General features: G+C 36.2%; 1 protein-coding gene across 50 annotated transcripts in view; it reads right to left on the bottom strand.

Moving 5' to 3' along the window:
* Positions 1 to 14,810, bottom strand: part of RPS6KC1 (ribosomal protein S6 kinase C1) — a 215,008-nt gene that overhangs the window by 18,097 nt on the left and 182,101 nt on the right. For 5 of the 50 annotated variants that reach the window (XR_012432978.1, XR_012433030.1, XR_012433032.1 and 2 more), the window contains one exon: positions 3,669 to 3,774. The exons of 44 other annotated variants lie outside the window; for them this stretch is intronic. Coding sequence is in view for 1 of the 6 variants with exons in the window: in XM_065541562.2 (XP_065397634.1) it covers positions 14,329 to 14,468 (140 nt within the window). In the remaining 5 variants the exon portion in view is untranslated. Of the gene's footprint in view, positions 1 to 3,668; positions 3,775 to 11,949; positions 14,469 to 14,810 lie in introns of those variants that run through there. One more of the 50 variants, XM_065541562.2, reaches the window with a different exon arrangement.

Below are 14,810 nucleotides of genomic sequence, written 5' to 3'. Positions count from 1 at the left end.
TTACCTGTTTACATCAAGATCCAAAGTTATCTGTCAGCCATCAGTTTTAAAAACTTTCCATTTATAATGCTGCTTTGTTCACAGTAGGTACACATTGTATAATGATAGCAGCAATAATAATATAGCAGCTACCGTTTCCTGGCTGTTCACTACATGTAAGAAACCGTATTGAACACTTTACAGGAATTATTTACAATCTCTAAGCAACCTTATGGAAGAACTTATTTGGGTATGGTGACTTTGGGAGAGAATATTGTATTTATGTGTCCAGGAAGAAGCAGGACAGTTGATCCAGTTAGGTTCAAGAAATGTAAAAATTAATGAGATGGTTTATAGGGTCTCGTAACACGTGCTAAGGAGCTCTAGACTGAAGCCACATTCTTAAGTCTCTGCTCATGAGGTTCCCCATTAAAACTGAGCAGAGGATTGCCCAGATGGGTCTGTCTAATCAATGGCTAACATATTTATAAAGGTACCCTTTAAATTCAGCAAAAGGTCCAAAGTGCCATCAACAATGTAGCCTAGATCCTCAAAAGCTACATGTTTGTTTGTTTTCCACACCACTGCAGGGAACATGCACCCCAGACGAAATGTGTTAGTGGGGAGGCGTAGGGGGAGTGTGTTCTTGAAGCCACAAGGTAAGCACACTGCATATTCCTGAGTCTCAAAGACTTGTATATGGGGAGGGGATGCAGTATTGTTTTACAATTACTATTTTTTAAAATAAATAAGACCTATTATGGAACACAATGTAAAATTTGCATGGATGTGCAAGATAAAAAGACTTCAAAGAAACCTCAGAATCTTATTTCACTGGTCCCCTGAGATACTCATTTCATATCACCTCTACAGTCAAGTACATAAGTAGAAAAATTTGAGAGGCACTTCCTGAGACAGACAAGGTGGATTCCTGTATTGGTTTCTGTGAACTTGCTCAACTGCAGAGTCTAAGAACTAGGCTTTATGCTGCTTTGAAATCCCTAAGTAATCTTCTGCCAGGGTCCTTAACAGGTAAATAACAACCAATGTACTGCTCCAAATGTGGATTGCCACAGTGTCTGATAAGCCCCAATTGAATGGGAGGCAACACAGACAGCAGGAAGAGACCTAAGAATCTCCTAGAGGAAGCCTGTGCGACCCACAGCCTGTGGGCTGAATGCAGCCCAATGCCAATTTGTAAACTTTCTTAAAACATGATGAGATTTTTTTGCGACTTTTTTTTTTTTTTTTTAGCTCATCAGTTATCATTAGTGTTAGTGTATTTTATTTGGCCCAAGACAATTCTTCTTTCAGTGTGGCCCAGGGAAGCCACAAGATTGGACACCCCTGCAAAGTTTACTTATATTCCCACTCTTCAGTGGGCTTGCTAGGCTAGTCCAAGACACCAAGTGGCACCTGAGATAACTGTTGGAGACACTTTAGTGCTGTCAACCACAGTTTACCTCTGTCACTCCCCATTTTCCATCTTTCCTGGATCTTCATCTCTTCTCTCTTCCACAGACAGCCTGCTTCATTTCCTCCCCATTGACTTTCTTTCTTGCCTCCTCTTGGATATGATTAGTCCAGCTTTCTAACAGCACTTAGGTCTAAGGAGACTGCTGGTCCCATCTAAGAAAAACTGCTTTTGAAACTATGAAGGCAGCTAGGCTGAATGTCATCTTTAATCATATTGGAGTAATAGAGAAGGATAAGAACTGTAAAAAGGTAAATTGGTTTTTCATGGAAACCAGAAAAGAAGACATTGAACAATTTTTAAATCCATCCCCTTAACAGTGCAGCTTGAAACTGTTCAAAATGACTTTATATCAAGCAGGGATTCATTAATTAATGTGAAATTGATATCACGACCAACTGTCCTTGATTTGCATACATGACTCTAAGCTACGACAAAGAGTTCTGTATTTAGGCTGTATTTAGGTAAGATACAAAGAAGAACTTCCTAACAGCTAGGAAGCTTAAATATGAGAACAGGTGAAGGTAAGTACTTGTAGAATTTCTTCTTTATAGGTGTTAAAACAGAAAAAAAAAATTCAATTATCAGAACAAAGGACTTTATTTGGTTGCCCTTTTAAGATCCTTAAATATCAGTAATTTTTAGATTAAAAATTTTAAGATATACACTGAAACCATATTGCCAAAAAGAAACCTGAGGTTGTGTGGCTGTCAAAGACCACTACTCTAAAACTACTTTACTTGCAAACTCTATATAAAAAAACCTAAGCATAAACCAACAACACTGATTTATATATAAAGCAACATGATAGTTACTACAAACATCAGGTATATGTGCCTAAAATCAAAAGTAGAGAATGAAAAGAAATACCATGTAAGTCTCTGAGGCTATTTTAAAAGAATAACACAGCGAAGCTGAGAAATCCCCTTTAACTCCTACCTCAAATTTGAAAAATCTCTGGAAACAAGCAGAAAAACATTTTGTTTTTTCTTTTTTTTTTTTTTAAGGTTCTCATTCTGTCACCTAGGCTGGAGTGCAGTGGCAGGATGACGGTTCACTGCAGCCTCGACCTCCTGGGCTCAGGCAATCCTCCCACCTCAGCCTCCTAAGTACCTGGGACCACAGGTATGCACCACCACACTTGGCTAATTTTTTTTATTTTTATTTTTTGTAGACAGAGGATTTCACCATGTTATTCAGGCTGGTCTCAAACTCCTAGGCTTAAGTAATTCTCCTGCCTTGGCCTCCCAAAGTGCTGGAATTACAGGCATAAGCCACCACGTTTGGCCTAGAAAAATATTTTAAAGGATAAACTCTAACACTTTTTTTTTGGTGCCAATTTTCAAAACATTTTTCCTATAAAACACAAGGTGTTAAGTTTCTGGGCATGCCCCATTCCCTACCACTACATTCTATAATTGCAATTTCTAGTCTTGGTAAAACAATATCCTTATTCTCCACAAGTGCAGTGGCACACTACGGGCATTAAGAAACATGATCAGAGAAAAATAAACTATTACCTCAGAAAATAATTTCTCAGTTTATTCCCATAAAAACTCAAAAAGAGATGGTGATATCAAAGAATCCTGGATTTTTATCCTTAAGTCAAACAGATGTATTGCCAAGGCTCTGGTTATGCTGCTGTTTGAGCTTGGCTGAGTATATCACTACGCTTCTCTGAAAATGAGAACAGCCAGACCTCTAACATTCTTTCAACCTCTTATAATCTGTAATTTTATGATCCTGAAAGTGTTTTCAAAAGCACTCATGAGCCTTTCTCATAACTTCTTCTCCCTCCATTAACCTAAGATGCCCAAAGAGTGGATTATGCTAAGATGAGCAAGCATTCCTCAATCTTCTTCCTTTTCTCTTTTCTATACACAGCCACTCCTCTCTTTCCCTAAAAGACTAATTACCTGGTGGTAAGTGAAATGAATCAGGGTCACTAAATCTAACCATTATCATCTTTTAATGTAATGGAGACACAGAATCAGTTCCTGATTAAATTTCAACTCATCCATAAATTTTTAAGGACATCAAACATGTGCAAACTGTTGAGTCAAATTCTAGAACTTTCACTTCAGTATTCTGATACTTTAACTACAACACAGAATCTTACTGATTCATACTAATGATTCAAACTATCATATTCACAAGTGAATAAACAAGATTAAATAAAACAAAGATATCACAACATAAAATGTGCTTTGCCTACCTTTGCTTTACTCATGTTTAACACCTCATAGAACACTCTTCAATAAGCCAAGATATTTTTCAGAAAAATAATGCTGTCTTGGTAGCCCATATTGCCAAAGAGCTTGCTAAAACACAGAATAACAAAGTTTTATAGTCCTTATGATATTCAGAGTCTTCCAAGTCTCCCTCTTACAGCCAAAATAATAATGTTTACCCTACGTGCAACTATAATAATCTTAGCACCCAAAAGTAAAGGAGCAAAAAAGCAGAAAGCTTGAACTCAACCATAAGATGTCTATATAGCAATGAGAAAGGAAGGGAAAGAAGAACAGTACATACTCTCAGACTTGAGGAAGTTTGGAAGACATTGGAGAGACTATGTGATTCCAACATACTAAAATCATGATGTATGCTCCATGATGTATGCTTATCTAAGGGTACAGGCACTGCCTTTTAAGATTATACAATTTAAACTGCATAGATTTGTCAGACATGATGCAAAAATAACCAAAGACAGATCTAACACTATACTGGAAATTGTATACAAAATTGAGAAAACTAGAAACTGCAAGTTAAACTCAAGCTTTAAACAAAAACGTTTCCATAAAGTTTTATAAAGATGAAGCATCTTGCATTTTAAGCAATTGTGGGGCTTTCAACATCCCAAATTCAGAATTTGCTTTTCTTTAGAAGACATCACTGTTAAAATGCTTAATAAGGGAATCTGATATTCCACATTTACAGATACATGTTAAGACACACCATCAGACTGGTGAGGCCATTTGACTCAGTTCCCTGGTTTTTCCACTAAAGGAGAACCACATAAATCATCTAATTCTTCACTTCACCTTTACTAACAATATAGTTACCCATCCCCATTCCAAAAATTCCCAGAGACAAGTCCATAACCTCCTTCTGGCAATATGCTCCGTTGTTGGTATCTTCTCTCCCCATGAAACAGAAGGAAATACAGTATGTTCAGAATCTTCTTAGAAGAGAATTTCACTTATAGAGAAATTCTATTGTAATTTAGAACTCTTAAACTATTTTTCTTAACTAGGCTTTTTTAAATGAATAGAATCTTAAAAGCCTCATTTCTTTTCACTCTCAAAGTTATAGCAACTGTGGAACTGTTATTAAGAAGTCACATAAATTTAGTTAAAAAGCAGCAATCGTTGTAAATAAAGTGTTTATGTAATACTCAAATTAAACCAATAGTTAGATGCTGGAAGAATTTATCACATAAGTAACATAATGCTTTATCCAAATATCAGAATGACAGGCCAATCTTAAGGCCACAAGATCCACACAATACATTAAAATGATAATCAGTAGTAAATACACTAGGGAAGGAGGTGAAAGGTAAATATAGTTTTCTAATGCCACAGGATTCTTTTTCTCAAAATAATAAAAATGATCACTTTAAATATTTGACCTTAAGGATTCCAAAGCTCTCTTTTGGGGAAAAAAAAAAACCATAAGGAACAAATAAGACAACGTAAGAACAAAGGCAAATTCTTATAACCTCAAAATTAAGCACAATGTATACCTTTATTCTATCAGAAAGGAAGCTGGAATGTCTAAACTTTCTATAAATTCTTTAAGTGTTCAATTAGAAATGCTGTTACAATTGGTCAAGAATTTAACTTTCTTCTAAGGGAGTCAGACTTCATTAAATGGATTTAGGAGAAAGGTTAAAAAAATCTAATCTGTCATTGGTGACAACTTTGACCAAGGAAAAGAACATCTTTCTTTTGCAATGAGCATTCCATGTCAGCTAGGGCACAGGAACATTAGTACTGTGTTCCTATACAGACAATCTTTCCCTGCAGCATCTGTTGCTAATTGAAAGGGACTAGAATTACAAAATCCTAGTCAATTTCTCTCACCAGCTCTTGCTGTGTATAAAGATTTTCTATGCAGGAGCTGAGCATTAGTCTTCCACTGCAGCTGATGACTAAAGAGCAAAGAGAAAGAAACACAGAAGAAAGCATTTTTTGTATCCAACAATATATGGAACTAAACTGTGGGAAGGGGGACAGCTAAGCATGTCTTTTGTTAGCTCAGAAAATTACCATTCTATAAATACAACTATTCACCTATAAAGGTCTATTAACATCCTAGTTAACCAACTGTATATTTCTTCTGTTTGGGTAGACTCCTTTTCATGTAAATCTTCAAAAGTAACGGTCAATATTATACCAATTGTGTCTTTTATTTCTGGCTCCTAGGCACAGTGCCTGGGACACAGGAGGCATTTAATAAATGTTTGTTGAATAAATATATCAATCTTGTATTTTGTAGCACTGTCCATTCAAGGCACTCAAAGCACCAAAGCTCTCATCACATTCGTTTTCTTTACGTTCCATTGAGCATGCAGATCTACATCAAGTTCTTTTGCACTTTTACAAGTTGTAGGTTAAAAAGTTTAAAACATTATCTAAAGCATACTCAGCCGCAGGCAGAAACAAAGATTAGAGGATGAGTGGAGGCCAGTCAGCTGACTACACTATTCCAGGCAAGAGATGAAGGCAGCCTAAACTCGGGTGGTGGAATGGACACCTTCCAGTGCTCCCCATGCAAAGCACAATGACTGCCTCTGGATGGTACCATTTGCTCTGGCACAGGTGGCGTGCGCTACATCAAGAAAAGAAAGCTGGGCTGGGCACGGTGGCTCACGTCTGTAATCCCAGCACTTTGGCAGGCCCAGGTGGGTGGATGACCTGAGGTCAGGAGTTCAGGACCAGCCTGGCCAACTTGTGAAACTCCATCTTTACTAAAAGTACAAAAAATTAGCCAGGTATGGTGGTGGCCGCCTGTAATCCCAGCTACTTGGGAGACTGAGGCAGGAGAACTGCTTGAACCTAGGAGGTGGAGGTTACAGTGAGCCGAGATCACACCATTGCACTCTAGCCTGGGTGACCGAGCGAGACTCTGTCTCGGGAAAAAAAAAACAAAAAAAGCTGAAAAACCCTGGGGGAATAAAGAAGACAGAACCGGGAGATAACTCAGGGTTTTTTTCTATTCCTGTTTAATTAAAGGAATTTAGGCACCTAATTCCATAAAATGTGCCACAAATTTGTAAGCTGGTTCTATCCGGCTGGTGAGCTGGTGAGATCATTTGTATCAATTAGAAATATTTTTTAAATGTTATCAAAAACAAATTCATTATTACATGCATTGTAGGACAACTACGCTACCTAGCCGGGGTATTATTTTAAATATAGAGACAAATTTTTTTAAGTTTTTGTATATGACAATAGAAAATGTTACAACCAAAAGCAAAACTAAAAGCCATAGCAACTATGACAATAAGATTTCATTTTAATTCCAGGTTTGGAATGCTCCTTTAATAGTTATAAACTAAAATATCAAAGTTTAATAGCTTAAAGTTTACAAGTTCAAAGATACAAAGCTGTTCACAGGGGCCTTGTACTTGAAATGAGTCAAGTCAGACAGAAGAAACTTCCCTACAGCCTCACATTTCCGAGGCAGATCTTCATTCTTAGGTGACAGACTAACTAGAGCCTGGAATTTTCATTTCCTAGCCCATCCTTTCAAATGGGCATTTTGCTCCTTTTTTCTTATTTTATACTATTTCAGAAAACACTGACTGCCTAATTATCCATTCTCTATTCCATAAAGTCCTCCAGCATTGTACTCAATTGCTTATTCAAATGCCGTATTTGTTGAGCAGGGTACACGAACTGTTTGAAAGTTCCTGGAATCACATTACTCTAATTAGCGTATTATCCAAAGAAGACCAGCGACAGAGACTGGCACTGTCCAGAGGGAGAAGTCTGCAGCAGCTGGGGCCCCGTTCTTCTCCCAGTGCTGCAAGGTGACAGGGGAGATGTGGTGCTGCTCCACCCTACACACATTCGTTTTGGCTCACCTCGGTCTCTAGCCTCGCTTCCTGCCACCACCTCATTATTTATTCAGCTGGCTTTTAGGTAATTCAATTACCTGAACCCCTGGGCCTGCTGTATTGCGGGGAACTGGACCTGAGTGCGGACCACACTCAGCTAGTTCAGGCTAGGCTTGGCTACATATCTAACTCCACTTTTCTCCCACCACCTAGCTCTGAATTTCTTGTTGTCGTGGTGACCTGGCAACCATGTTCTGAGCTTCCCTGCAATTATCTGTACAACTTGGGTCAAAACGCCTTAATTCCACTTGATTCAGCACTCCAGAGCCAAGAATACTTGTTCAAGGGAGTTTACAGGTATCATTACTATACGGTTTTCTTGTGAGATAAAATAAGAAATGAGTAACTACCACATGACTTCTGGTTGACTGATTATAATTATAATTCTGAGCTCTAAACAATCTTGCTTACTCTCTCACCCTGTATTTCTAGTAGGAAAAAACTAACAGCATGCTCCATTTTCCATTGATCATATCACAACTCCATTCTGAAGAGCCATCGGGTGTCATAGTGTTACCCAACCAAAGCCATTACAGTTGATTGATGAGAAAAAGGCTAACTGAAAATTGTGAGAATGGCAGGCACAGCTCTCTCGCTCCCTTGCTCTCTCTCTGCCGCTCTGCTGCTGTGTTAGGCAGAGAGCTACATGCACTGCTATTAAAGGAGCTTCAGAAATCCTACTTGCCTTATCCTCACTCATTTTTTAAAACCTTAGCATTTTAAAACATTTATTTGAAGGAAGAATTTGTGAAGAATTGCTTAGAAGGACTAAGACCTGGTAACCTAATGGAGATTAAAATTTATAAAATGTTATGGGATACAGAAACTGATGATTTGATAAAAGTAGTTAGTCAATTGCTCTGGTATATAATGTTTGAGACTCAGCATTACATCTTTGTTAAACATCAGAGGCAAAAGACAGTTCACTTTCTTCTTTATAATAACGCAGTGGTAAGGCCAATTACTGAATAGTTTGACGAAAGTCAATTGACATATGAAAAATAAAAAGCATTACACTGTAGCTAATACTTTATAAGTCTCTAGTCTCATGTTCCTCTTCTGAAAAAGAAATTTGCCCAAGATCATCAAGAAAAAGGTTTCGCGTAAATAAAAGGTTAAGATTAACTTACTTTTAATAATCTAATCTAAAGCTTGACATAAACCCTCCACTCCAAATATCAGGTCGTACTATGAAATGTACAGAGATACTGTTTTTCACCTCTTCTGTATCAAAACATCAATTCATTGAACTTCTCTTGGGATGTGCTAATGCGTCAGTTGCTAAGATGCCAAATAACAGGGACTGAATTCTTCACTCTTACTTTGTCTCATTCTCACCACTGGAGACATATCACATTCTGGCCTGATAGGAGACTCATGATTTCAGACCAGTCTCTTTCAATATGGAGCAACCTTAACTGAGATGTGATGGTGACTGGCCCATGGATTCCAGGGTTCTAGACCCCCAAGTCCTCCTAAAGTGATCCTTTGATCTTCTTTGCACCACAAGGGCCTTGCCTAGACAAGGTAAGACTTACATTAACTTGAAGCCTTTTTTGCTTGTACTCTATACTCATATTACAAGTTTCATGGATATACAGTGGTGAAGTGTATCAAGAAATTTTCTTCAGTGGAAAAGCGTCACTATTCTATGGCAAACTGAAATATTAACTGGTTCTCCTGAAGAAGAAACAGATTTGGTTTTTCTGATGATAAAAACTGAGGGCAAAGAACTAAACATACTTGTTAATCATTCAAGGAAAACATTAAAATACTATGTACAAGAGAGCTAGCTATTGCTGAAGTTTTGCTTAAGGGTAAATAAAACAGTTACTGTCTGAAACATAATATTTAAATATTAACCATAAATATTTTACTCAAAATTATTCCTATAGTTCCCTCTTGCTGCCACCTTCTTTCTGTTTTAGGAAAAAAAGTAGTATCTCCTGGTTATGTCATTATTATTTTGAAATATACATCTATATTTATTTGCTTTCCCTATCAATCTCACATTCTTAAAATTAGATTTCTCATGTTTGCTGAAATTATCCAGGTCCCATAAATTCTCATATCTAAATATTTCTTTCTTATTTAAACAATTTTCTTTGTTGAGAATCTTGACATTCAACTTTCACCCCAAACAAAAGTTGTTTTGGCATCATTCCTCTAAATGAAAGTATTTTCCATAAATCCCTTATTTCCACATGATATACTTTATGTACAAATTCTATAAATGAGTAAAAATATATACTCAGAAAGTCATCCAAATGAAATAACTTTTTAACTCTACTAACATTAGATAAGAAATCAGTATTTACCCTTGGGGGAAAAAGCCTGCCTTAATAAGATAAACTTCAATTTTGAGTACATTTTGTGTAAGGAGGATGTCAGATGATCTGACATCTGTGATTTTACTTACACCCAACAAATCTATTTTACTACTGTTAAATTGAGGCCTAGAAAGTCTTAAATAAATTTCCCGAGGTCAAGCAATGAGTTTATACCTGATCTGGGACAATATGCAGGTTTGGTAGTTCTCAATTCTGTGTAAATGTTCTAAACCTTAAAAACTTCTGAAAGCCTCAAGATATTTTAAACTATCCATGGTCTGAGTCCTAGTTTTAATTATCAGATACATAACTATTACATGGAGCTCCATGCCTATAAAGAAACAAATGCCACGGAAAGCATGTTTATGGAGAAGGGCAGGGGAAACTATTCCCCAAAACATATTCATGGATTATTTGATAAAGTCAGGCTAGAAGAACAAAGAAAAGTAGTCAATAAATGTCATGCTCTAAAACTGAATTTTTACAGATAGTTTTCAGCATGATTTTTCTATGTTTCACTTTTTACCGTCAGCTGTGAGCTGTTTCCAAGTGTGAAATTGCCTAAGAGAGGAAGCAAAGCTGTCATTTGACATCTGGGAGCATGGAGATCGGGCTGCAGTGAAAAGCCTTTTGGACTTCTTCAATTTACACATATATGCACCTATAAATCCTCAAGTCTGAAAAGTATTCAATGACAAATATTAATGTAAATTTCAAGCATTTCAAATTAAAGACTCATAATGGGGCAGAAAATAAAAGTGAAGGACACATACTGATAGGATACCATATCAACTTGTTCAAAACTAGAATGGGAAACTTAAGTGACTATATTAGGTTAACTAACACAAATAATTTTATGCACTTGTCTCAGATCGTATATTAAGCTTTCAAATATCATTTTCTTATATTTTTGCTTAAGAGACAAGGTCTTGCTATATCGCCCAGGCTGGAGTGCAGTAGCTATTCACAGGCATGATCATAGCACACTGCAGTCTCATATTCACAGCCTCAAGCAATCCTCCCACCTCAGAATCAGTTTTCCTTTTTGTATTTTATATGCTTAGTAGTACAGGTTCTATTTTCTAGCCGTTTTTGAATGATAAGAGTCAAGAAAAAAAAGTGGTAAAAAAATACTTTCTTGACATTTTATTTTTCCTTTATACTTAAAACACTATAACCAAAGGTTTATTCTTTATCATAAGTTAATAAATCAAATGATAAAGCACATAAAATCTTTTGGCTAAAACTTTTGTGTTTATGTGTGTAAAAACAGATATAAAATCAGAGTAACCAAAAGAAAGTCCTCCAGAGAAAAATAACCAATTTACGCCCAGTTTTCATTCTCTAATCTCTCACAACAAAAAAATAGAAGAACCTGTGTAAAAGTATCCTAATAAATATCTAAAAGTCTCCTAATGTGGAAACCAGACAGTGTTATATTTACATTGTCATACTATACAATCTGTTCCTACTTTGTGGACTATTTCTTTTGCCTTTTCTCTTCCTGAACTCCATTCTGTGTTTCTGTGGTATGAAAGGAACCCATTTACCATGAATGATGTTTATTTAAAATAAAACCTTTCTAGAGAATCATCCTAGATAATCTAAGGATACAAAGTGAACCTAAAAGGAATGGCTTCTACTTTGAAAACAGGGCTGGGTTTGATCAGTGAATTCGTATTCTCAAGACCCTCTTGATGGGTCTGCAGCTGCAGCCATTTATGCGCTGGCTTTTTCACAGATGTAGACAGAGAAAGCTCCGTGGTTTTTGTCTTTTTGTTGTTGGATTTGTTTTCTTTAATATAAAAAAGTGGCAACTTTTTAAAAAGTTCTCAGTTTTGTTATAGACACTTGTGAATCTTGGGCATCCTTGGGAGTATACATTGTTGAAATAATTACGACTTTTTAAAATCTAGGATCACAAAGTTGGCAGAAACTATACTTAAATAACAGAAGGTGATCATTTGCATTTCAAAATTTATCTGTCTTGCTTTTCCCCTCAATTAGACCAAAACATGTTGATTCACAGGTTTCTGTGTGTGTGTTTTTTCTTTTTTAAACTTATTTATAGAGCAGAATAATGGCCCCCCTGCTAGTTTGGCATTTGCTCAAGTTTCTGTCCATGCAAATCGAATCTGTTACTGGAAATTTTTCTCAAAATATAAAGGCACATAATCCACAAGATAAAAAGATACACTGCTGATATTATAAAGTACAGGGCAGGTGGATAATGTTTTCAGGACAAATATGTGATAAGGATTCCCAGGAGGTGAAGTGGCAGGGTAGAGGGTGCACACTGTTTAAACAGAAGTGAGTTGCTCTCATCGTAATCTTGTGACAACTTTTCTTTCTAACCAAACATCAGCTGCTTAACATGCTTTAGAGTTACTTGGACAATAATACTAAGGTTAGACTTGGGAAGTAAGAGGCAGGGGATCATATGAGAGGAAATTACTTCAACTCTTGGTGTTCCTAAGGGTAGATCAAAAGGTGGTTAAACAATCTATGTCCCATGTAGTTACTGATTTGTATTTTTAAGCATTGAAATATTAACATATTAGCATTGCTTCCATCCTTCGAGGAAAGGAAAACCTATTTGTAGTTTTGATTTATCAGTAGCACTGCTATGAACTTTTGGGGCAAACAGTAATTCACACATTTTTGCTCTAATTCCCCTTGAGTTGTAAGTGAGGGGTGCGAGCACATAGACTTAACCGAGTTCTATAACTCTCTAGATTTAAGGTCATCTTAATTAGAACACTGGTGTTACTTTTCTGTTAAGGCCATTACTTGTTTTGTTTTACCTAGTTGCTAAAATTAACAGGCCCAATGAATGGAAAGCCTTTCCACATTGTTCACAAAGCATGCCATAACACTAGAACACTTTTGCAACTCACAAAGCTTGGAAGCACAATTCTTTTATGCAAATAATGACAACAAAGCACCTCTTCAGACTACAGCTTTTTTCAAATGCTAGTGAAGGACAACCTGGAAAAGGACAGCAAAATCCATTAATGGTAGACTGCCACCTGCTGGTCAACTAAGAGAATTGTAATTTCTGGGACAAGGCTTAAAAATTAGAACTTAGAAACTGATCTGTATTAAATTTGGTTTATTCCAGTATATGAAATTGAAAGTGTATATCTGTTGATGAATGTAATATGGTTCTGTTCTACACATATTAAAGCTCTCAGGATACCAACATGTTATGGACATTAAAGTAAATCTGACTGTGCTTGAGAATAAAGAAAAATAATCTGCTATAATGCTCAAGCACAAATTTACAGATAGTTTCCAATAAGTAACAATATATACACTTACTAGGAACCAGGGGAAAAAAAGGAAAGTAATAACAAAAATAAGAAATAAGGGCTACTTACAAATATTAAACAATATTCCATAAATGTTTGGTTTTGTTATATAGTTACCATCAGACTTCACTTTAGGATGTAACAGGCTTGATTCAAAAAAACTCCAAAATTAAGTTTGATCCTAAAACTTTCAAATTCATTATAATTAACAAATATATTTCTAAGTACATTGGAACCTAAAATGTTATTTCTTATCAAATTAGAAAGTGGGGAGGATCTGGTTTTTTCTTAATCAAGTAACTGTAATAAAGTGAATTCAACATGAAATTTTTTATCCTATTAACTAATATGATTTCAAAATATAGCATCACATTATCTATCTGAGAAAAAAAATGTAGGTGTGCTCTATTGTGTCTAAGAATAAATAAAAACCAAACAGTCTTAATTTGAAGGAAGAAGGAGGAAAGAAAACAAAACCCTAACAGTTGCTTTCAGGAACGTTTTGGGATATTTTTTTATAAGCTGGAAAACTTTGGTATTCTCTACTGCGGAAATAATTCTTAACAATGAAAGTTGTAACTAGAAACAATCTAGCTCTTCTAATCCTTATTATCGTCACTTCCCATTATGCAGAGAAACAAGGTTAGCATCAGTACATTAGTTAGCTGGTAAGTATTAAATACTATATTGATCAACACCTAAGCAGATTATGTCAAAAAAAATCAGCTTGAAACTCCTTTGAAGGCCAATGGGGTGACAGGTGAAGTGACTCTGGCCATCCAAAGAGGCTAAACGGTAAGCAAAAGGTGAACAAACTTTGGATTCATAACACAGCCTCATCTGCACTGATGACTAAGAAAAACCAACTCAAATGCAATTCATATGCTTACGCTACCTATAATTGTCAGTAAAAGACCTAATAAATAAATTTTGCTTTATTTATTAGAATAAATATAAATTTTTAGAATAAATTATTAGAATTATTATTAAATAAATCTCTAATTTTTAAAAAATAAAGACAATACAGTAAGGGCAAGATAAAACTGTTGTGTCTACAAAAATCTCTTATAAAATGCCAGGTTGGCACATCACTAAAATCATATTGCATTTTTAAAACCTCCATTTTGCCAGGTACCATGGCTCATGCCTGTAATCCCAGCTATTCCAGAGGCTGAGACCAGGAGTTGCTTGAGAATTGCTTGAGGCCAGGAGTTCAGGACCAGTCTGAGCAACACAGCAAGGCCCTGTTTCTACAAAATAAATAAATAAATAAATTAGCCAGGAGTAGTGGCATGCACCTGTAATCCCAGCACCTTGAGCCCAGGAGTTCTAGACCAGCCTGGGCAACACAGAAAGACCTCATGTCTACAAGAAATGCTTTAAAAAAAATTAGCCAGGCATGGTGGTGCACACCTGTAGTCCCAGCTACTAGGAAGCTGAGGCAACAGGACTGCTTGAGCCCAGGAGTTGGAGGCTGCAGCGAGCCATAACAGCACCACTGAATTCCAGCCTATATGACAGAGTGAGATACATCTCAAAAAAAAAAAAAGAAAAGAAAGAAAGAAAGAAAAAAATCACGAATCTAAAGAGGC

Source organism: Macaca fascicularis, chromosome 1 (assembly GCF_037993035.2).
Source record: "Macaca fascicularis isolate 582-1 chromosome 1, T2T-MFA8v1.1".
Classification (NCBI taxonomy): domain Eukaryota; kingdom Metazoa; phylum Chordata; class Mammalia; order Primates; family Cercopithecidae; genus Macaca; species Macaca fascicularis.
Note: the sequence above shows the minus strand (reverse complement) of the source record. Positions and strands in the feature narration are given on the sequence as shown.